Genomic DNA, 24,681 nt, shown 5'->3' on the forward strand with positions numbered 1-24,681 from the left:
AATTTTCTAAAAATTTCAGTATCATAATCCAATTTTACAATAAGAAACTAAGAATCCAAACCCTAATTTCAATTTTACAGCAATAGAATCTAACTCTAATCTAAATTTATCAATTAACAAAATCTAAACCCTAAATATAAACCCAATTTCACATTAACAGAATCAAAACTCTAAATCTAAATCCAGTTCACATTAACAAAATTTAAACTCTAACTCTAGTATCCCTAATTTCATAGCAATTTTGTGACATTCTATTTTGAAATCTTGCAGAAAACTCATGATTACAGATGCCAGACAAAGACAATAGCAAAGGTGTTCAAGGAAATGAGTCAAGAAAAGAAAAATATTATTAAAGAAATGGGATTAGGTGCGCTGGCACATGTCTCGAAAATAAACGCCTCTCACAGCCTCTTGAGAGAATTAGTTGCATCTTATTATGACTATTATGGATGCCTGAAAACTCTGCATGGAAAAATATACATAACACCTCACAAGGTAGCAGCTGCGCTGGGCATAAACCACGGAGGTAATTCACTTTTCACTTTCTACTTATTTTCGGTTCATTGCTTCCTTTAATTTCGGTTCATTTGTGTACAGAAAATTAAACTAAGCCTTTTTGACTGATTTGTTGCTATTAAAATATTATAGAAAATCATTTTCCTGAAAAGGTTGATTATGGCAGACTGAATGCGGCAGACAAGGAGATAATCGATAGCTTCAAATGCGTTACGTTGACGTCTTTGAAAAAGTCTGTCCTCGATATGAGTGTTGAAGGGGAGGGGAACAGACATAAATTCTGGAGGACTTTTGTCATCGTTGTACAAAAGTGCTTCTTGCTGCCGACGACAGTAAGCATGGCCTCCCCGATCCAAAAGCTGCCTGCCTTTTGTGTGGACAACATCCGACAGTGAGATTGGGCAAATCATGTGCTCAGCTTCTTGAGGAAGGGAATCAAAAACAAGAGAAAGGGAAAGAAACAGTCCGTTGATGGCTGTATTTTTGTTTTGATGCTGATTTATTTCCATGAAACCAAGTTCCCTCGCTTTGATGCACCTGATGCTCCCGGGCCACCGTGGGTGGCCTACTAGACAAAGAATCCTAACGGATTCGAAAATAACAAGTGAATCTTAAAACTAGAGCAGTTCGACGGATTTGGAAAGCCCAACTGAATCCGAAAATCAGTAAGTTTTGGAAATGCCTATTTTCGGTTAATTTCTATCTCTGTCTGATGTTCATTGCTATTTGTTTAAAATTTTTCTTATGCTCTGGTTCTTATGTACCGCATAGAAGAAGAAGAAACTGAAAAAAGAGAGACAAAAAAAGAGAACAACCACAGAAGGTGGTTGAAAAACAAAGCAAGAAAAAAAAGCTTGTGCCGACAATTTCGGAGAGCACAAGTGAATCTGAAAATCAGTAAGTTTGAAAATTGATTGTTTTTGGTTCAGTGCAGTAACTGTATAATGTTTATCTGGTTTGGTTTTGCTTCTGTTTGTTGAAAATTGTTTATGTGTGCTTGTTAAAGTAAATTATGGCTGTGATATTTGTCTTCGATATAAATTCGATGTGTTTGTGTGTGTTGTACAGAAAAAGAAATCGAAAAAACACACACGGTGAAAAGAAAACAATCGGAGAGGGTGGCCAAAAAACAAACCAAATCAAGTAAGATTGTTTTGACAGATTCAAAGAGCAAAACTGAATCTCAAAAGGAGTAAGTTTCTGGAATCATATCTTTGGTTATTGATGCTTTCATTTTAGGTTCTTTGGTACTTATTTTATGATTTTTTAGAAGTGCACAAGTAAAGGACAGCACTGCCGAAAGAAGAAGACATGCGTTGGAGCTGTTAAAAGAAAAGAGATCAAAGAGAAAAAAAGATGGAGCCAGAAATACGAATGTTGCTCCGAATAAATTTGACTCCACAGAGGCCCAAAATGATTTCTCTGAGACCTAAGATTCGGTTCCTTATATCGATTTCTTTTTCTTTGTTTGCTAACTTTGCTAAAACCTCTTGTAACTCAATTTACTAAATAATATTGATTTTCTTGCTTAGACTGCCGACTGTAAATTTGGACAGCGAGCCTTTAGAAACTCAGATGAGCTCCACACCGTCTGTAAATGCACTGGCAAATGCTAGGTAAATTTGGTTTATTCTGGGTTTAAGTGTGGTTCATTGGATTCCAAAAATGAATTTGATGTATTTTTAATCCTCTGCTTATAATCTTGGTTGATGATTTTAATTAGGTATGTTCTTATTAGGAAAACTATCCCATAAACCCTAGTAAAAGTTTTTAGAAGAAAGAAAGTCCATCAAAAACAGAGATTCCAAACTCCAGCTGTGTAAGTTAAATATTTATGTTGGTCTTCTAGATTTAGGTAATAATTTTTGGTTAATTTTTGTTTATTCAAAACATGAATGTAGTTTGGTTCAGTAGAGTTGATCATTTTGATTCACTTTATTGTTAAGTGTTTAGAAGAGTTCTTTTACATGCTAAAATGTTTTTCTAGCTGTTTGAATGATTAGCACGTTTTATTCAAAACATCAATAGAGTTCGGTTCAGTGGAGTTAGTCATTTTGATTCACTTGATTAAAATATGCATGCTTGTGCTTGTCGGTGTATTAAGTGAAGTATTGACCAAATTTTTGTTTAATTGTTAGTAGCGCTACACCTGAACCTGACCTCCAAATCATTGCGGTTTGAGAAAAAACCCGTTCTCAACATTTGGAAATGTGAATTTTTCAATGTGCGGATTTCAGTTTCTCATAACCTATTCTAATTTTTTAACATTAACTTCTTCCTTGTTTACATTACTTAGAGCTCCTATTGTGGTGTCTCTTCCAAGTTCTCTTAAGGAAGAGCTAATAAAAGATTACTTTACCTATGACCCTTCCGAATTTCAAACACAAGAAGCTTCTATTAATGCGTAAGTTGCACATAAAATTCTTTTTATTAGATTTAATGGTATAGGATAATAATTTTGGGTCATTATTGAACTCTTTTCTGTTTAATGCAGCAACCTTCCGAAACCGCAACAGTAACTGTGCCAAGAAGCTCCGACAGCAAATCAATTAGAAGAAAAAGCACACATTGATGGGTAAGTTTTACTGCTTGTTTAGATATGTGTAAATTTCGGTTCATTACATGCTCTATTTGTGGTTCATCAGAATCCAGAAATCAATTTTCTGTTTGTTATAGTTGCCTTCCGAAACCCAAAAAGCGGGCCGGCGAGGAATCTTCTCCGAGGAAGGCGGAGCCAAAACCTCCGTTGAAAGTGTAAGTTTTAATTAATATCATTTTTATTAGCTTTTATGTTATATGATATACTGCTTTTTCCTAATTGCTTGAAACTTTCCTCTATCGTCTTGCAGTGCTGCTTGTCCTAAACAATGGGAAGATGATGCACATTTATTCAGCCTTGGGACAAGTCCTTCAGCATCTCAACCAAGTGCCCCCTCTCAATCGACAGTGAGTCAACTCGAAATATTAGCGGACACGGTAGTAGATGTTGGGGTGGCGGCAGCATTGAAATTTGCTAACGCAACAAGTGTCGAGCCGAGCCATACGACCGCTGAAAGGTACAGAACTCCAGAGAAAGAGAAAGAAATCACGGAGGAGTTGATGGAGAAGCGTTATCATTGGATGATACATTTCAAAGAAACCAAAGATAGTTCCAACAAATATGATACCACATTCGTCTTGAAGCATGAAGTAAATTTCAAGGGGCTTAGACATTATTTCATGTCTCTAATGCCCGAACAACATGTGGAAAGCACGGTAAATTCTTTACCTATTGCATTAATATTAATGATTTTTCTAAAGACTCTTATACCGTATATCTCATAAATTTTCTTCCTGTAGGTGGTCACTGCACATAACATGATTCTCAACCAAATAAAAGGTCATCGGTTTCAAGAATAAATATACTGTGTGCCGTTGGATATTGTGGTAAGCCAAATTTTTTATTCCCTACTGATTGATGTTTATCGCATTTTATTCAAAACATGAATGGAGTTCTGTTCAGTGGAGTTGTTCATGTTGATTCATTTGACTGTCAAGTGTTCAGTTGAGTCCCTTTGCATGCAGAAAATGTTTTTCTTTATGATTGAATATTTATCATGTTTTATTTAGCACATTGTAAACCCCGGTTAAATTAGTAGATAATTAGTCAATAAATTAGTTTTTAATAAGGAAAATTAGAAATGCGGATATTATATCAAATTAGGATAGAGCTCATCGAAACGAGAATTTTGACACTAATTTTAAAGAAAATAGTCCAAGATTGGACCGAACGAGCCGAACCGGTTGAACCGGGCCATCACATTAAATGAGCCCAAAAGCTCTTCTCTCCCATATTTCACCTGAATGCAACGTGAAGCACCTAGGGAAGAGAAGTAGTGTCGAGCCCTTACGGCAATCTTCCGTACGCTGTAACTTCTCCGTCCGAGTTTCGATTGCCGCATCATTTGCGGCCACGCGTTCATCGCGTCGAGCTCTACGTTTCTATCGGAATAATTTCATAGGTAAGCCACTAAATACTCCCATCCACTCCTTTCCCCCAATTTTCGAATTTTGAGTAGGAATGTTGAATTTCTTTGATTTCTGATATTTTAGGATCCAATTAAATTGAGAAAAACGTTCACCCTTGCTTATGTGAAGCTTGGGTAAGGTGATGATACAATAATTCTATTTTAATTTCATTGAATTTGAGCTTTGAGTATTAAATTGGGTATATATGTGTTATAAATGTGTATTAGGTTGTGAATAAATAATTGGAGCTTGAAATTGTGAATATTGGAACTTGGAGGAAGTGGATTAGTTGAGGTTTTGAGGGCTGTGTTCTTTTAGGAAATGGAATAATACTTGGGAATCGGCTAAGGTATGGTTTAGGTTTCTTGCATTTAATATATAATGTTCTGTGAAGACTCAGGCTAGATGACCACAGGATAAGTTGGATTGCATGTGTATATTTAATATTTAGTATCCTGTTGATGAACATGGTTGGTTTGGTGCTTGTTGAGTAACTAGTGCTTTGGTGAATTATTGATTTGAGGTATAACTATTGTGGAGGTTGTTGTGATAATGAGGTATTTTGTGTTAAAAGTCTAGGATTTGTGAACTATGATTCTTAGACCTTAGTTGAACTTTGGTTGTTGGATTTGAATATTGTATGAGTATAATTGTTGATCTGAGGTAGATTTATTATGGTGATTGTTATGATGATGAGGAAGGGTATGTTGAATTGAAAAGAATGTAGGTTTGGACCCAAAAAGGGTGGCAAAGTCCGAGTTTTAGAGGAGATGCTGCCGAAATTTTATAAAAATTAGAGATTTTGTTTAGATGATTATTTGAAAAGATTTAGATTCAAAGGTTATAGGGTTTGATTTTGAGTTATTAATAAAATGAGTATGTTTTAAGTTTGATTTATTTAGAAAAGAATGAATTATGTTTTGAATTGGAACTATTGATGGACGGAATGGAAGGTGTGAGAATGAAGGATAAGGATTGAATATGATTGATGTATGATGATGAATGAGATGCGATTGAGAATGATGTGGATGTTGATGAATTATAATTGAATTATTTATATGGCTTATGAATTTGAATGATCTGAGATACGAGATTTCCTAGCTAAAGTACAGTGGCTTGCCACCACGTGTACCAGGTTGAAAGCTCGATACTCTGTTGACCCTACGACGTAAGTGTGACCGGGCACTATAAATTTTCGAAAATGTAACCCCCATTGAGCAATATTTATTATTTGAGAAAAAGCTATGTATATACTCTTGGGGATGCACGTTGGGGGACAGTCTAAGTATTTTCAGACTTGTCGGGTTGGCTGGATAACCGACAAATGAGCCTCATCAGCCATAGGACAGGCATGCATCATATGCATATTACTTGAACTAATTGCTTGTGCTTTAATTGGGTGTGCCTACATGTACTTGCCATGTTAAATGTATATTTGTTACCAGCCGTAATTGTAACCTTCTTGTGCTTGCCTTTATCTGTCTATTTGTCTGTGAAAATGCATGATGAGTTGGAGATATGGAGGAATGGCAGTATGGGACTTAGATTTAAGGTTAAGTTAAGTTAGGTTTAAATATTCTTAGAAAACCACCTTTTAAGGCTCCTATTTAATACTTTAAGCTCTATAATCTGAGTGTCGGCATTCTAGAATTGCCTCTGGCATTCCTAAGACCTTATATATTATGTGTGTGGCACCTTTACCATACTGAGAACCTCCGATTCTCATTCCATACTATGTTGTTGTTTTCAGATGCAGGTCGAGAGGCATCTCGTTAGGCGTTTGGACTCTTGAAGCGGAGTGGTTACTGGGTTATTTTGTTATGCTATGATGTATATATATATATATATATGTATATATATATATATATATATATATATATATATATATATATATATATATATGTAATTGGCTTTCTCTCCGCATAACTTGTTCTTTTTTATCCTCTTAGAGGTTTATGGAGAAGCAGGATTTTGTTTATGTACATTTGGGTTTTGGATATGTATATATATGTATATATGTGTGTGTATATTCTCCGGCCAGTCTTGACTTCGCAAGCTGAGTCAGAAGCTCGTTATTTTGTATATTTGACTCTCTGTTCCTGTTTTGGGTTACTTTACACTTGACAAATGTAGCTTTCTTAGCACACAAGTTAACTCGTTTCTCAAGCGTTGCGCTTTTATTTCGCGATTTTTATTTCCTCTATTCTTCAAGGTTCCTAGCATATTATAATTCTTCTGCTATTATATGTACTCATTTTATTTTAGAGGTTGTAATACCACACCACCTTTGTTTTACGACTTAAGCATAAAGCTTTTTGTGGTAGGGTGTTACACACATGATTGGTGTTCGGTTCAGTGGAAATGATCATTTTGATTCACCTAAGTATTATGTATTCTGTTGAGTTCTTTTGCATGCAGAAAATTTTTTCTTGATGATTGAATGTTTATTACAATTTATTCAGCACATAAATTGTGTTCGGTTTAGTGGTGTTGGCCATTTAGATTCACTTGCTTGGTTCATTTGTGATAAATAATTTGGTTCATTTGTGATTTAACCGAGGTTCGTTTTGCAGATGTTTATGTTGGAAAACCATGGCGAGAGATACACTGATCCAAAGACCAACAAGGCCTACCGGTTCGATATCGATCAATATGCCCACCACCGCCAGTTTCTTGACAAAAGAAAACTCGCATTGCACCCATTTGTAAGTTGTGATTTCTAAAAATTCTTTGATAATTCTCGCGTTTGCTATCGTTTCGACTAAAATATTCTATGATTTTTCCAAAATTCTCTTTTTGTGCTGATTTACAATGGTGGACACTAGTGGTTGTGGATTGTCGATGTCCAGAAAAAGGCATTCTATCTTCTAGACCATGTGAACAAGAAGAAAAAAGAAATACCTGACTTGAGAATTAAACTGAATAAATTTGTTAAGTTATTTAAATCATACATATTTTGTTGTAAGTTATTTCCCTTGATGATTGAATGTTTATCTTGTTTTATTTAATTCATGATTGCTGGTTAGTTTAGTGGAGTTGATGATTTTGATTCACCTCATTTTTATTCAAAACATGAACAGAGTTCGGCTCATTGTAGTTGCTAATTTTCATTCACGTTTTGTATCCCTGTAGTCTTCCAGATGAGGGTTTACGCTGGGGTGGAACCCTTAATGGAGGATGAAAATGGAGAAGAAGTAGAGTATATCATGTTGAATGGTCAATGTACAGGGTTGTAAATTCACATATGGGGATTTAGATAGTAAATAGAATATACTTTGTTTGACTGGTTATAATTAACAATATTTTGTTTAACTTGTTTAAAAAAGGAAACACTGCTTCTTTGAATGTATATATGTGAATATTAATGTAAATGTTAAGGTATATATCTAATGTTAATATTAATGTATATATCTAATATTAATGTATATATCTGATTCAAGATGGATTAGTCCTTGTCCTGTCGGTCTGATATGTTAATGTATATACTTGTTGGAACTGTCTGGCTGCTATTTTGTTCCAAGTTCACAGTGAATAGAATCAGGGTATTTATCAAAACTTTAAGAATTCCAAAAACACAATGAACCAAAACTAATACACTCTATGAACCGAAAAAGTGCATATATCAATATAGTAGAGAACTAAATTTAAAAAAATATTTATATCAGTATTCAGTTCCAGAAAATACTTGAACTCTTTGATATAATAGAATAAAGTGACTATTCAATAAACAAAAAAGTGACTATTCAATAAAAAATTTCAGAAAGCTAATATCAAACACAAAAAAATGACTATTCAATAAAGACCAACACCAGTCAGATATTAATCCTCCTAAAACTTCAGTGAACCAAAATTTGCTCATACATGAATGAAAATTTATGTTAATAAAAACTGAAACTCCTATAATCCTCTCTGGGATAATTTGTATCCGGTGCATTGTAAAGGATGGAGCTTGACTGAATCGTTGATCCGTTATCTAAAAGGTTCAACTGTAAAAGACATAATAAATTGTATATTAGCAAAATGCACAAATGAATTTTTCCCTAATCGAAAGCAAATCAATTTTACCTCGCTTTGAGCTGTCTTTTTCTTTTTCTTCGTGGCGTTTAAGATCTTTTTTCCCAGATTTGATCCAAGTCTGCTCTTCGGCTGGCCTCTTCTTCTAACACGTGGAGGGCTTTGAAGGTCGTTCACGTCGCTCAACGTCGCTTCTTCGTGGGATAACAAACTTTTTCCTTTGCTTCTCGCTTGATATTCTTGCATCTTGGCCATGACACTGTCAAAGGCACGGTGCAAAATTCCGATAAGCTCCTTGGACTCTGAGGCAAATTCGTAGATATTGTGGGATCGAAACACCAAACTGTCGAATCTCTTGCTTCTCGACTCTAGTAGATGCTCGTATTGCTTGCTCTTGATGTGTGTGTGCCTCCTCTTTATTTTCTTGCTCCAACGCTCCAGTATGTATTTCGGTGCCACGTTATCTACTCGCTCGAAACTTAGGACGCTCAGAGAATAGTGACATAGTATGCCCCTTGACTCGAACAGTAGGCATTGACACTTTACCTCTCGTGATACTGTGTCGTAGGTGACGAAAAACCTGTTGAATGTGGAGTTAGAAACCTGCTCTATCACTTCGTATGTTGTGAAACTTAGAGTTAAATGTTTTGATCTTGTGATGCAGTTCATCTTTTCTTTGAATTGTGCTTGAACTTTTCGTGGGTATACACGTGCTAAAATTGAGCCTTTATTGCTGATTTTGTTCATAAATATATAAGGTTCTTAAATTGGTGAAGTATTCAATCTAAATCAAGATTTAATCTTAAAAAATTTTAAAAAAATATCTTATATTTTTAAGTTAAATTGCAATTTAACTGAGTCTTACTTAAAAAAGTCAGTTAAATATTTAAATTTATTGGTTAGTGGAATATCTAAAAACTCACTTCTTAGTCTAAAAGAATTTGAGGTAATAATATTTAATATTTTTATATTAATGAAAAACTAATTTGATTCTTATTTAAAAACGCCAAACAAATATTTAAAGTACTTGATTAGTGAAATAGTCACTTATTCACTTGAAAAAAATTTAAGAAAATAATATCTAAGCTTCTTAATTTGATGAAAAATCACCCCTAATTTTATATAAGATGGTCAGTGTAATATAAAATTTTTAAATTGTATTGCGATTGAATTTGAAACAAAGATAAAAAAACTTTATGCAAATAATATTTACTTGTAAACTTATTCTATTAGTAAAATTTTAAAGTTCTTGAGAAAGGCTTGCTCTGAAAGGTAGGGTCAGGTGAAAGTATCTGTGTTTATGTAAATTCATGGCTGCCATTTCTTCATTCCATTGTGCTCTTATGCAGTCTACAACAACAAGACAAAGTGTGACCTGGGTAAAAGAACTCCTAACTGAGAACAAGGAATGGAATAATCAATTAATAAAGTGTTTGTTTTTTTCAGAAATTGCTTAAAGTATTCTTTCAGTTAATATTGAAGACCGAGAGGACCGAATATCCTGAGTTTTTCACAAGTCTGGTAATTATGAAGTAGCATCAGCATATCGAGTGACTTACCATTTTCACCACCCACCAATTGAGTTCTGTTCACCTATAGCTCAATGTAGTGATATTTGGAAAGATTTGTGAAAAATGAGATTACCCCCGAAGATCAAATTCTTTCTCTAGCGTGCCCTCCATGGAAGACTTTCTATCCTGTTGAACCTCCAGCGGCGAATCCCATCAATTTGTGCGATTTGCCCCCGGTGTCAGATAGGAGAGGAATCGACTATGCACTGCTTATTCACCTGCAATAAGGCAAAAGAAGTATGGCTCAAAAGTTCATTTGCAGGTGTGACAATAGGAGAAGAGGAAGAGGAACTCTATCAGTGTTGGAGGAGAAAAAAAGCTTACCTATCAGGAACTGGAGGTGATCATCAAAACTTACTCTTGGTTGGAATTGTGTGCTGGAATATTTGGAGAGCTCAGAACTGCTTGGTTTTTGAACATAAAAAAATTCCACCGAAAATGACAGACCGAATTTCTCGAAGAATGTTGATGGAAGCGGTGACTATTTCCCTAATTCTCTTCCAGTGAAACGTTAGGGATTAAAGCCCTTTTTAAATCTTCTGTCCTTTTAATATATCATTTCTAATTCTTTCTTTTATTGTGTTTGTTTTATAACTCTGCACGGAAATTGATTGAAAATTTCTAATTCTCTCTTTTTTTTGTCTTACATGAACTTCTTGTATTCCTTGGATTATGAAATGAATATCACTTGACTTTGGAAAAAAAAATTTAAAACTTCCCCAAATATTCAACGCATCTTTCTCTTTTGGGGGTTCTGTTGTTGTTTAGTTGTATGAAGGGAGACTAGGATAAGTTGGTGTATTTTAGGACTTTTAAGAAGGTATGTCTATGTTGTGTATGTTGCGCTCTTGGGTCACTCAAGGGTCCAACCTCAAATATTCTGTTTTAGTTCATAAATTATATCGTCTTCTTCACTTAAATTCTAAAACTTTAAATTATTTTAGATAAAAATTTAAATGTAATCATCTTTATATAAAATTAATATTTGAAAATTATTAAATAATTATTTAATTAAATCTATTAAATTATTTAATAATTTTTATCAATTAATTTTATATAAAAATAATTGTATGTGAGTATTTATTTTTTTTGTTTTTCACATTATTTCTTAACCCACAAGTCAAGAATTAATCCATCGTAAATCGGAGTATTCATTTTTATTTTAATTTTACCAATCATTAATCTATCGGATCCAAATTTATTAACTAATGACTTTTTTGGATTTTACGACTAACGACTGAGAAATGGGTTGATGGCTTGTCTATCCAAATATACAAAGGCTCATCCAAACCCAAAACGTTCAGTCTAAAAACAAAACCCAAAAACTGAAGTTCGACCCAAGAAAAGAAAGACCAATCCAAAAACTAAATAAGAGAGATCCTCATTTGTCAAGAAGATTCAAAGCTGCTACAATTCGAAAGCAATGGCGAAGCTCAAAGAAAATGACGATCCCAGAATCAAGAAGAACAACAGGAACCATGGCTCTACGGGCTTCTTCGTCTTCGTTGATTACCTTTTCATCTTCATTTTCATCTGTTTCTTATGCTTCATCATCTACAAGTTTATCGGCATTTGAATCCTCATTCGAAATAAAATAAATAAATAACACAATGCATCAGGTATCAACTTTACTCGTTAATTAGATGCTTCATATGTTCTATGTTCATGTCTTAACAAGCATTTGCAGCATTTCCTTGATCTCTTGATTTACTTGTATTCTCATCTTTGATTTAATTAATAATTTTATTCAATCGTGACCTACATTGCTTTTTCTTGTTATTTTTATGTACATAATGTTGTATCATGGAAATCATTGGATGTAATTTTTGGTAGTTGTATTAATTATTATTATTTTGCTGATTTTCTTTTCTTTTCTTTGGTGCAGGATATTTTCTATTTGACATGCCCTATGGCAGATCTGGTTCCAAGCTGCAATGCCATGGCAGGTGTCGGTTTTGGTTTATCAGACTCTACCATGTTTTTCTTGAATGTATCATCCTATTCTTTACTTAGAAAGTTTTGCTCTAGAATCCCAAATTTTGCATAGTTGATTATATTTTGTGAGTTACAATTGATCCCTCCTCACATTCAATTCTACTAAAACAATGTAGCTAAAATACCTATAACATTTTTCTATTTAGTGTTTTTGTATCATCATCTCCCTTGGCTATGATAATCAAGGATGACAATGTGTGACAGCTAAAATCAGTTTCAAAATATAAAGGGGTTGGTTATAGAAATCCAAATTGATTTTGATTCTTACAGCAGACTAATCTCTCTTTTCATCTAAGAGTTGTGTTACTTGGACAACTATAATTCGATTTGAATTTAGATCCTCTGAAGTGAGGAGGTTAGTAAAGTTATAAAGTGAGTGATTAATCACTATTGAATTTGTAATTCCGAAACCCTACTTTCTTAATTTAAGAATGATTTACCCTGCACTTAATCACTGTCAATTTTCTCACTTTAGAGAAGTTTGATCCGATTTATTTGTCCTATGAACACCTAATGCAATCTTACTTGTGGAGTTGATGAACTAGATGTCAACACGGTGTACAACTATGAAAAATGAACTAGTTACATTTCCTTTCATTTCATACTTGAATGTGTCATCTTTTCTGTGTTAAGAAAATTTTAATCTGGAGTACCATATTTTCATAGTTGATTTCTTGTCACATTAACTGTAGTATAGTAAGACAATGTAGCTATAACATTTGCTATTTGGTATCATCTTCTGCCTTGGCCATGATACAGAAGGATGACAACTAAATCAGATGAATGTAGTTTTGAGTTACATTTGATCCCTTATCACATCTAGCTTCAGTAAGTCAATATAGCTATAACATTTTCTATTTATTAGTATCATCTTATACTCTTACAGAATGATGAGAGTGTGACGGCTAAAAGGTTGGTTTTAGAGATGCAAAATTGATTGTGACAGCAAAATAATCATTCTTTTTTGCCTCATAAACATTGGAATGAGGGACTTCTTTTGAAAAATGCTGATATTCTGGTCTCTGGATCAAAGGACAAACTTGCTTAATGGTGCTAACTAGTGTCTCAATATCTTTCAAAGGGGAGAGGGCCAAAACTTCGCAATATATTGTGTAATTATGTCTATTTTTTCAATTTTCTCATTGATATGTGGGGGCCCCCCAAACTAATTCTTTGCATGTGATAGACCCTTGTGTTACTTCAGCCTGTTGCATGTTGATGGTACACCTACTATGGATTTAAGTGCATCATTTTCTGTCTTTCAGGATGATGTGAGATGCTGAGGAAAAATAAATGAATTTGTTGCCATAATCCGATAGTTGTTATTCCTTCATGCATTTATTCATAACGTATCATTTATGGACAGTTAGATTTATTTTTAACAGTGAAATTGGAAGTTTGAAAGGTCTGTGATGTGTTTCAATGTTCAGTTTCAAGGGGATTGATTATTATGTCCTGCTTGGTATCAGTTTTTTGCGATTGCCAACATTAGTTCAGTGTGATGTGTTGCTTAAATATGAAGTCTGCATTAATTTTTGGTCAATTAGTTTGCATTAATTTATGATAATGTTATACTAAGTAAATATATATTCTTATGTGAATGCTAAAGCGTTCTAGAGAAAGTAAGGAGTGCAGTATTTTTTGAATTTTAAACTCTAGTTTAAATCATTAATATAAAATATAATAAAATTGAGGATTAAGATTTGTTTATAATAAAGAGTGCATCACTCTTTACTAATTCTTGAGCAAGTTACCATTTCTAATAACGAAAAATTAAAGCACAGATCATGTTGACTATGAAAAATATAAACTAACTTGATACCTATCAAAGATTGGATCAACGTTCGATAAAATTACCTAATGAACTATCTATTTTGAATAATTTGTTGAATTAACCCAATCTTTTCTGAATATAGAGTTAGTTTACATCTTTTATGATTAGAACTATCAGAATCTGAGTCTTTTATAACCAAAGATGATAGTTTATTCCAAATTTTTTTTAGATATAGCATGCGTGTTAATTACTCAAATTCTTGCCACATATAGAGTATTGACTAATAATTAAACAACAAAAAATATATAGATTACAAGAAAAAACCACAAAAGATGTAGCAGAGCGGTCCTTAGTGTCCAAACCAAGTAGAAGCCAGTGTGTTACAAGCACACATATTTATTTGCAGAAAGCGCACACAAAAAGAAAGAAACAAAACGGGAAAATCTTAATCAAACCATAAGAACAGTCACACCATTACAAATAAACTACTTTAGCTATTGCACTAATGCATGACTGAAACTCATGGATGAACTGAGCCTGGAATTCTGCCACCACTGCCACCAGGAACCGGAACCTCGAATCCGGGGTTTGGTACAAAGGTGTCATCGCCACCGGGAACATAACTGCGGCCAGTTGGTCCTGCTCCTGCGCCGGCTCCGCCACCTCCAATGCCCCGGGTGAATGGATTATTTGGTATGGTCCCAAGAGGTGGAAATCTCACTGGTCCAAAGCCAGGAATGTGCACTCCTCCATGAGACTTGAACAAGAATTTCTTGTCATCATTGTTGGGATTCACAGCAATGGTGCGTGCAGAAACAGAGAAAAGAAGGATGTTGGATATGAGAATAAGTGCAATGAAATAAGAGGAAGCTTTGTGAGCCATTTTTAAGACAAGCTAGCTAGCTAGTATGTTTTAATAGTTATGCTTTGTATCTTTTCTGTGTTGAAGAATGAGTTGTAGTGCATGCATTATATATAGTTTCTGTTCTTCGGTTCTGATGCAGAGTTGAGAGTGAACTTTGGCGGCGAGTAAATTGTTTCTCTACTTGATGAGTAAATGTGGTTGGCGGGGATATGATCCCAATTCACAAATGCATGGGGTTGGGATACTACTACTTTGGTAGTTGATCATCACTGATTCTTTTTCAGGACAAGTTCATGAGTTAAAAAATGGTTAAAATGTTGGTGGGAATCTCTTATTATTATTACATGCTATTTGTGGAAGATTGTCACCAATGTTATGGCGGCCACTAAATGGTGCCTTCAGCCATTCACATGGCTGATTTATGCACCGCGGTCTAATAATAAAATGCTTCCAATTGCTTCAAGCTATATTTCGGAGAAAACTTTTAACTCTTCTTAAAAAAGAAATCTTCATCATTTTCTCTAAATCATTCGATTTTCGATGATTAAAATCAGTCGTAGAGAAATTATTAGTCGGATGTTTTAGTGTTCAACCAATTTTGTTATACAAATCATTCCACACATCATATTATTTATCTATGAAAAAGGATTGATCTAAAGTTTTAAAAATTTATAAAAACTGTTGTCTTTTATTAAATAACGAAAAAGATTATTTTATCTAATTTTTTGCCAAAATTTAATATAAAAATTAATATGAATTACAAAATAAAAAATTATAAATTGATTTAATGGTTATATTAAAATTTGCTGATAATTAAATTAATCAATTAAAAATTTTTTGAGGACTAATTTAGGATATTACTCATTTTGGATTAGTTACTAAACGATGCGTTTTAGATGAGGGTCTTCTTTGGATTCGGTGTAAAGCAGGATGCTCTCTATGCATCATCTTTCAAGGGAAACAGAATCGGCTGCTAATCATGTAATTTTCTTTGTGCTTGCTAATCATATTCCACTAATTCTTGCATATGACAATGACTTGTGGTTCAAAATGTCCTTATTTATCATAACTTGTGTATGTTGTCAATTCTTCCAAGTCTGGGTGGGGGGCCTAGACCTATGTTCAGATAGACCGTACGTGCATTTTCTTTTTATTCATTCCTATTGAGAAAACAAGCGGGAAAAAAGTTAATTGAAATACGTTATTGTTTTAGTTATTTAATTTGTACACTTAAAATTAGACTAATATTTTAAATAAATCTCTAAAGATTTGATGGTTCGATAAACTTGTCCTTCAAAAAAATTAATTAGGTACTCAATCTCTAAAATTATTAGATATATATCGTATAAATCTCTAAATGAGGTTGAGTTGGTTAACACGACATTCTCTCTCTTACGTGGAGGTCATAGGTGTGACGTGTCAAGTAAAGCAACCCATGTTACGCTTATGACACATTAATTTTTGGATACGTAGTTAAAACGACATCGTTTTGGAACAATATAAAACGACGTCATTTTTAATGAACTCATCTTTGTCCCTCCACTTTTTAGTTATTTTTTTGAAGAGACCAAATTGAGATATATTTTATAAGTTAAGAGACCTTTTTGACTTATAACAAAAATTATAAAAAATCTATTTGACTTATATCATAATTTAAAAAACATTGCATTTTCTTAACGAAGTTGTTTTATATATAATAATACAATAAATAGAAATTAATTAATAAAGTATTAAATTTTAAAAATAATAATTATTTTTATAAAAATAAAATAAAATTATTTATAATAAAAAAATAATTAAATTTTATATAATTATTTAATTATATTAAATTAACCAATTCAACTAGTGATTCAACAGTTAAACTACTAATTTAATAATTTAATATTTTAAACGGGTCAATTATCACTTTAGTTCTAATAACTATACATTTATGACTAAGATACTTTATTAGGGTTTGGTTCGAATTTGTTATTTAAGATATTCTGACTTAAAGTTAAAGTTAGTTGTTTAACATATTCTGATTTAAGATACTATACTAGCTAATATTTTTTTGGAGATACACGTCTATGAGTTCTTCCAAAAAAGTAACTACAAATGCCTCTAATATTAAACCATTCACAAACGCAAAAATTTTACCTTTCTTAACAACACTCTCATTTTTGTTTTTCTTCTAACATGAGTTCTTCCAACACTTTAACTCTCTCATCTAAACCACTATGAAACCTGTACCATCCAAAGAAGCATTCAAAAAAGCCAATTCAATTCAATCTTCTATACTTTCCTTAGCTTTGCATAACAAAAATGTTATCAAGTTGCCGAAAAAAGAGTATAATATATATAATATATAAATCAAATAAATTTTTTAAAATTTTTGTTATAAGTAAAAAAAATTTCTAAATTTATAAAATATATATCAATTTGGTCATCTCAAAAGAAGTAATTAGAATATGAGAGATAAAAGTAGGAGACGAATTTATCCATTAAAAACGACGTGATTTGGTGTTGTTCCAAAACGACATCGTTTTAGTTATATATCCAGAGACTAATATGTCCTAAGCGCGACGCGTGTTGTTTTACTTGACACATCATACCTACAACTTCCACATAAGAGAAAGACTACCGTGTTAATCAGCTCAACCTGATTTGGAAATCTATGTAGTATATATCTAGCAATCTTAAAGACCAGAAACCTAGTTAATTTTGTTGGGAGGACAAATCTGTCAAACTATCAAATCTTAGACATATTTGAGGTAAGAGTTATACTACACATATAAGTCTTTTTGACTTACAAGTCTTACAAGTTGGGTCAAGTCTAACAAAAACTATATTCACCTACTGGAACGTGATAACACGCGCGTCATTCAACCATTTTCAAAGTGCACTCTCACTCACCATTATGGAAGATACTTCTTCTTCTTCACGTTCATCCTTCTCATCCTCCTCTTCCTTCTTTTTCTCCTTCTTTTTTGCGTTTATCTTTCTTTTTCTTCGCGTGTTTTATCTTCATCGTTGTTTTTTTTATTACTGTTGTTGTTGTTGCATTTTTTTCTTCCTCTTTTTTTTTATTGATTTTGCAACATTATGTATTTTTTCTTTGTTTGATTTTTTCTCCCAAGAAGAATTATAAGAAAACAAAATAAGAAGATGAGGAAGAAAAAGCAGTAGAAGATGAAGAGGAGGAAGAGGAAGAGTTTTGAATTATGCAGAACTTATCAGAATAAAAATACACCCAAAATTTTTTAAAATACACCCAAATATCTTCGTGTTACACCCAAATTTGCTGCAAATACAGAAAAATATTTTTTTTAATGCTGCATTTTTTTCTTCTTCTTTTTTCCTTATTTCTTTCTTTCTTTTAGTTAAATGAATGTAAGCTCATCATCTTCCAAGTAATTCTGCAGCATTTCTTCTTCTTCTTTATTTGATTTTTTATTTTTATTCTTATTAAAAGAGTAAAACAAGAAAAAACTTGAGAAGGTGAAGTAAAAAGAAAAAGATAAATAAGAAAAAAAGAAAAAGAAGATGGTGATGATGATAAAAAAAAGAAGAAACAATAGAAGATGAGAAGGAGGAAGAGAAAGAGTTTTGAATTAGGCAAAACTTATCAGAATAAAAATACACCAAAAAATTCTTAAAATACACCCAAATATTTTCGTGCTACACCCATTTTTGCTGTAGAAAAATATTTTCTCTAATGCTATATTTTTTCTTCTAAATTGAACCACACCTTAGCCACTTGATTGGATTCAAAAAAATAATAAATTTCGTTCTAGTTCAATTGACAATTTGAACCTGAATTATTTATTATCTTCAACAATGAGATAATTGATGATGAAGGAGAAAGAGAAAAAGAAGAGAGGAGAAGAAATTTAAATAAAAAAAAAGAAGGAAGAAGAGGATGAGGAGGAAGAGGTGGTGTTGATGACGACGAAAACGAGAAAGAAACATTATGAAGAAGAAGAAGAGGCACAGAAAGAAAAAGAAGAGGCACGGAGAAAGAAAAAGGGAAGCATGAAAAAAAATGTGAAACCGCGTGAATATAAATAACTTGTATAGATATAGGTGAAATGGAAAATAACTCTTGAGGTATTAAGTGTTTATTGATGTTCAGCTCAATCTTAAAACAAAGATGAAAGGAATGTTAAAGTGTGTCAACACCATTTCTAATTTTTCACAAGTAAAATTACTTATTAGGATACATCATGATATTTATATATCAATCAATTAATATTAGTTTATATTTTTATTAAAATATTTAATATTTAATATTTATTTATTTATTTATTTATTTATTTATTTATTATCTATAAATAAACTATATCTTGTATTATATTTTACATAACCAATACTCATAAAATTCTCTTTACTTTTCTCCCTTAATTTCTAACATGATATCAAGTATTTAATATTTTTTTCACCGATAATTTATTCACAACACTCTTTAGTTTTTCATTTTCTCTTCGGTCCTAAATTCTCTCTCCTTTTTTAGTCATCTTTTTTATGTTGTTTTGTGTAACGACCCTACCATTGCATGTGTCTCGTTGTTTCGAGTTTAACAGACCCAATCCTATTGTCAGAAGCCTCCGGCCGCACTTGCCAACCTGAATTTTTTTTTCTAACTCTAGACTCGTCCTAAGATCGCCTCCCCTCCCCCCGCTCATTTATTGATATTTCGATTCAACCTAAACAAAGATGAAATGTGTTAAGAATGTGGAAGTTATCAGTGGAAGGGAGAAAGAGAAGTTTCCAGAGAACACAGTAAGAAAGAAAGACGAATGAATTGAAAATTGGGAATCAGTTACACATTCTGTTAGTTGCCTAGTTATTTATATTGGCTATGACTAACAAGTTCATTACAAGAATAGCTTAACTAATCAACCTGATAATTATCTAAACAATACATTATTAATTACTAATCATATTCTAGCTAAATCATGTAAGGGGTCAGGTAATATGCTCCCTCAAGCTGGCAGTGCTTGGTTGATGAAAATCAAGCATGCCAAGCTTGGAAACACAAGAAGAGAAGGGAGCTGGTGACAAAGGTTTTGTAAACACATCAGCCACTTGATCAGTGGTGTGAATGGGTAAGAGATGAAGCATGCCACTAAGAATTTTATCACGCACACGTGGCAATCGATCTCAATGTGCTTGGTACGCTCATGAAAGACTGGATTAGCTGCGACGTGCCGGGCAGACTGACTATCACAACACAAAGAGATGGGTTGAGGATGAGGAATCTGAAGATCCTTGAGGAGATAGGAAAGCCAGCGAGCTTCACAAGTGGCTGTGGCAAGTGATCTGTATTCTGCTTCAGAGGATGATCTAGACACTATTGATTGTTTCTTGTTTTTTCAAGAGATGAGGGATGAGCCAAGAAAGAAGCAAAATCCTGTGATAGAGCAACGTGTATCTGGACATTGAGCCCAATCAGAATCTGCAAATCCAGAGAGTCTGAGTTCCCAGGATGCTGCGAAGAATAAGCCAGAGGCTGGTGCAGACTTGATGTACTTGAGGACACGAAATGCAGCTTGCAAATGAGAATCTGTTGGTTTGTCGAGGAATTCACTGAGCTTGCCTACGGCAAAACTGATGTCTGGCCGTGTATTTGTTAGGTAGTATTTGTTAGGTACACCAAACGCCCAATAAGTCTTCTATACTGCTTAACATCTGTGAGAGGGGAACCAGATTCTTTTGAAAGCTTCAGGGTATATTCCATAGGGGTGGAGGTTGGTTTGGCACCCAATAAACCACATTCTTCCAAAAGATCTAAGGCATACTTCCTTTGATAAAGACTAATGCCAGCTTTAGTTCTTGCAACCTCGAAGCCAAGGAAATATTTGAGATTACCAAGGTCCTTGATCTTGAATTGAACATCAAAGATGGTTTTGATTGATTGAATTTCGGTTAGATCATTGCCGGCCAATACTAAATCATCGACATAAGCAAGTATGACAGTAAATGAAGAATTAGCAGTCAACTTGGTGAAAAGGGAATAGTCAGTCTTTGATTGTTTGTAACCATGAGTGAGTAGAACGGAACATAACTTGAGATTCCATTGTCGACTTGCTTGCTTGAGTCCGTAGAGGGATTTGTCAAGTTTGCACACTAGGTCAGGAGATGAGATGGGTAACCCTGGTGGAGGTCGCATGTACACTGTTTCCTTCAAGTCGCCATGTAAGAAGGCAGTGTTTACATCAAGTTGGTGGCAGTGCCAACCATAGATGGCAGTGAGGGCCAAAACTAGTCTCACAGTGGTGATTTTAACCACAGGACTAAATGTATCCAAATAATCCAAACCAAAGCGTTGAGTGTAGCCTTTCGCCACTAATCTGGCCTTATGTCACTCCACGAAACCATCAGGATTGAATTTCACTTTGAAAACCCAACGGCATCGGATTGCCTTCTGCCATGTGGTAAAGGGGTAAGAGACCAGGTTTTAGTCTGTTCAAGGGCCAAGAGTTCTGCACTAATAGCCTTCCTCCAATAATCTTCTTTGATAGCATCCTCATATATTTTTGGTTCATCAACAGTAGTAACAGCAAGAGAAAAAGAGAGTTGAGTAGATGATAATGAAGAGTAAGACACAGAATTAGAAATGGGATATTTGCAATTAGATGATTGTATAGATTGTTGAGTAGTGATGCTATTTGCACATTGAAAATCTTTTAGATACACTGGAGGCCTCTTGACTCTAGTAGATCTTCTAAGATGAGATGATCTATCTATATGTTCTACAGGATTATGCTCTAAGGAATGCAGTGGCAATGGGGGTGCATTATTTTCTGTGGAATGCAGTGATATTGACGGAGAAAGAGGGGAAACATTGTTAATAGGAATGACGGGATGTGCACTTGTGTGATTTGTGTTATCAGATTGTGTAAATTGTAAGTGTGTGTATAGGTCATGTGTGAAGAGATCATCCCAATGAACAGAGGAATTTGGCATAGCATGCATAGTAGGCGAAGGTGCTTCTGAATTGTCTTTTGAAATGAAAGGAAATACAAACTCATAGAAGAAAACATTTCTCAAAAGAAAAAATTGTCTTGTTTTTAAATCATATAGGAAAAAACCTTTTACACCTTCTTTATAACCCAAAAAACAGCATTTAGTTGCTCTTGCATCTAATTTCTTTCGATTATGAGTTAAAGTGGAAGCAAAAGCTAGGCATCCAAAAGTTTTGAGATTAGCTAAATTAGGTAATTGTCCATATAATTTTTCAAATGGAGACACATTTTGAATAATTGGAGTTGGAATTTGATTGATCAAATGCACAGCACGGGAGATAGCAAGATGCCAAAAATATTTAGGAACATGAGACTGAAATAAGAGTGATCTAGTTACTGCAAGAATGTGCTGGTGTTTTCTCTCAACAACTCCATTTTGTTGAGGAGTTTCCACACATGAATTTTGGTGTAAAATTCCTTTTGAAGCATAAAAATCAAGAAGGTTAAATTCCGGACCGTTGTCAGATCTTATACATTTTATTGACTTTGAAAACTGATTTTCAATCATTTTTGTGAAATTTTGCAGTGAAATAGAGACTTCAGATTTTGTCTTCATGAATCTTATCCAAGTAAAATGGCTATGATCATCTACTATGGTTAAGAAATACTTATAACCAGAAACGAATGTAATAGAAATTGGTCCCCGAATGTCTACATGTATAAGGTCAAATATAGACTGTGCAACATAATTGCTTATTGGAAAAGAAATTTTCTTTTGCTTAGCTAAGTGGCAGGGTTCACAAGGTGAATTGCCATTATCACAATCAATAAAAGGGAAAACTTTCTTCATAGTTTCTAAAACAGAATTGCTTGGATGCCCCAATCTTCTATGCCAAATTTGACTGCCTTGGGCTTGTGATGATGATGCATGTGTGTTTATATGATGCTGTGTGTTTGGTGATGAATGAGAGACCTCAGTGTGTGTTTTTGTGTGACCAAGCGCATATAATCCGCCATTACTCTCAGCTGTGCCAATCATCTTCAATAGATGATGGTCTCAAATCTAACAGAATTTGTGAGAGATGAGAAATAGACAATTTAGTGATGAAGTGACTTTGGAAACTGACATCAAATTAAACGTGAATGGTGGTATATAAAGGACATTTGTAATGTATAAATCTTGTGAAAAATAGACTGTTCCGGCAATTTTTGTAACAACTGTGGACCCATCAGGTAAGTGTACTGAGATTGGAGTAATGTTAGTGAATGAATGAAAGAAATCAAGTGAAAAACATACATGATCTGTGGCACCTGTGTCTATAACCCAGGCACCAGACTTGAAAAATTTTTTATTAACAGATAACGAGACAGCAAGAATAGTACCTTGAGTGATATTGAGATCCTTGGGTTGTTGTATAGAAATTTGATTGATTGTGGATGATGGTGGTGTGGACCGGTGAAGGAGAGACATTAGTGCATTCCTTTGGTCATTGGTCAGGCTATAAGCTGAGCTCTCACCCTCTTTAACATTGGCATTTTGAGAATCACTGGTTTCATCAACTTCATCAGTGAATGTGTTGTTAGCAGCACCATTTCTTTGTAAATGAGGAGGCAGACCATGCTTCTTATAGCATGTGTCTATGATATGTCCAGTTTTTCCACAAAAAGAGCAATGTTTAGTGTTGTAACCTCTTCCTTGACCTCTCCCTCTGCCTGTAGTGCCCTCTCTACCCCTACCCCTGCCTCTATTGGAGTTTTGACCTTGTGTTGCAGCGTACAAAATCTTGGAATCTTGTAAATCAAGTGAGGGGCTGAATTGGCGTTCTTGCTGAGTTAACATGGAAAAGACAGTGTCAATATCAGGGAGGGGTTTTTGCAACATGATCTGAGTCTTTGCTGTAGAAAACTGTTCATTGAGACCTCGGAGAAATCTTGCTATGTAGTCTTCATTTCTGTAAAAACGCATCACGCCTAACCCACAATTACAGTCACTGGTGCATGTGGTACACAAAGGGATTGGTCTGAAATTGTCAATTTCTTCCCAAAGACCCTTCATTTTTGTGAAATAGGATGTGATGTTAAGATCACCTTTCTTAGCGTTGTACAATTCTTCATACAGTTCAGACACATGATAGAGATCACCCTGGTAATATCTTCTTCGCAGATCATTCCATAAATCAGATGCATCATTCCTCCATATCACACTTTGAAGTATATCTTGAGAGAGGGCAGATTTAACCATGAGAGAACAAATATATTACAGCGATCCCAAGCAGTGAATAAGGGATCAGAAATTTCAGGCCTAGGGAGAGAACCGTCAATAAAAGGAATCTTATTCTTCGATTTCAAGACTAGCCATATAGATGTAGACCATGTAGTGTAGTTCTGAGAATTGAGTCGAAAGGAAATGATAGGGTTTCCTGGACTCTCACCTGGATGAAGAAAATACGGACTGTTAGGATCAGCCGAAGGATGTATTGAAGGTTGATTCAACCGATTGTGAAGTTGAGTGATCTGAAGAAGCAACTGAGACAGAGTATTGAGATTGACATTCGGAGTAGCATTGCCGAGATCACCTTGTTGAGAATCCATGAGAGAAACCACGAAGAAAAGAAATTGGAAGCAGTAGAGTAAAAGGCATAAAGAAAGAATCAAGAACTGAAAGAAAAAGAAGAGTAATCAATGAATCTTGAAATGTGAGATTCAGAACTTCTCCTCCTTAACTCGCTGATCGGAACACTGTCGTGGAAAGAACCAAGCAGCTCTCATCAGTCTCTATGGTGTGAGTTTAGGAGAAGAGGAAGAAGGAGATAGTAAAGAGGGCCATGGATCTGAAGGCGATGATACCATGTTAAGAATGTGGGAAGTTATCAGCGGAAGGGAGAAAGAGAAGTTTCCAGAGAACACAGTAAGAAAAAAAGACGAATGAATTGAAAATTGGGAATCAGTTACACGTTCTATTAGTTGCCTAGTTATTTATATTGGCTATGACTA

At 34.1% G+C, this 24,681-nt stretch overlaps 2 protein-coding genes and 3 long non-coding RNA genes across 6 annotated transcripts; 3 read left to right on the plus strand and 2 right to left on the minus strand.

Annotated features, from left to right (window-relative positions):
* The first annotated feature begins 1,283 nt into the window (after positions 1-1,283).
* Positions 1,284-2,201, plus strand: LOC140183728 (uncharacterized). Its single transcript, XR_011879588.1, has 3 exons — positions 1,284-1,413; positions 1,585-1,708; positions 1,787-2,201. It is a non-coding gene; the product is annotated as an uncharacterized lncRNA (long non-coding RNA).
* Positions 2,202-2,783: 582 nt separating this feature from the next.
* LOC114927508 (uncharacterized) lies at positions 2,784-7,476 on the plus strand. 2 transcript variants are annotated; one of them, XR_003818000.2, is made up of 6 exons: positions 2,784-2,920; positions 3,011-3,091; positions 3,193-3,270; positions 3,366-3,771; positions 3,856-3,942; positions 7,098-7,476. It is a non-coding gene; the product is annotated as an uncharacterized lncRNA (long non-coding RNA). The 2 variants fall into 2 exon arrangements; XR_011879587.1 differs by lacking the exon at positions 7,098-7,476 and adding an exon at positions 6,275-6,704.
* A 3,904-nt stretch (positions 7,477-11,380) lies between these two features.
* Positions 11,381-12,349, plus strand: LOC140183729 (uncharacterized). Its single transcript, XR_011879589.1, has 2 exons — positions 11,381-11,728; positions 11,995-12,349. It is a non-coding gene; the product is annotated as an uncharacterized lncRNA (long non-coding RNA).
* A 1,816-nt stretch (positions 12,350-14,165) lies between these two features.
* On the minus strand, positions 14,166-15,129 carry LOC112789759 (uncharacterized). Its single transcript, XM_025831797.3, has one exon. The coding sequence runs from the start codon at positions 14,759-14,761 to the stop codon at positions 14,399-14,401; it is 363 nt and encodes a 120-aa protein (XP_025687582.1). The 5' UTR covers positions 14,762-15,129; the 3' UTR covers positions 14,166-14,398.
* A 5,222-nt stretch (positions 15,130-20,351) lies between these two features.
* Positions 20,352-24,279, minus strand: LOC140183311 (uncharacterized). The gene is made up of 4 exons (XM_072231541.1): positions 23,949-24,279; positions 22,999-23,904; positions 21,126-21,723; positions 20,352-21,072 (listed from the first exon to the last, which is right to left on the minus strand). The coding sequence occupies exons 1-4, from the start codon at positions 24,277-24,279 to the stop codon at positions 20,352-20,354; spliced, it is 2,556 nt and encodes an 851-aa protein (XP_072087642.1).
* Between the last annotated feature and the right edge of the window lie 402 nt (positions 24,280-24,681).

The sequence above is a fragment of the Arachis hypogaea genome, chromosome 3 (assembly GCF_003086295.3).
Source record: "Arachis hypogaea cultivar Tifrunner chromosome 3, arahy.Tifrunner.gnm2.J5K5, whole genome shotgun sequence".
Classification (NCBI taxonomy): Eukaryota; Viridiplantae; Streptophyta; class Magnoliopsida; order Fabales; family Fabaceae; genus Arachis; species Arachis hypogaea.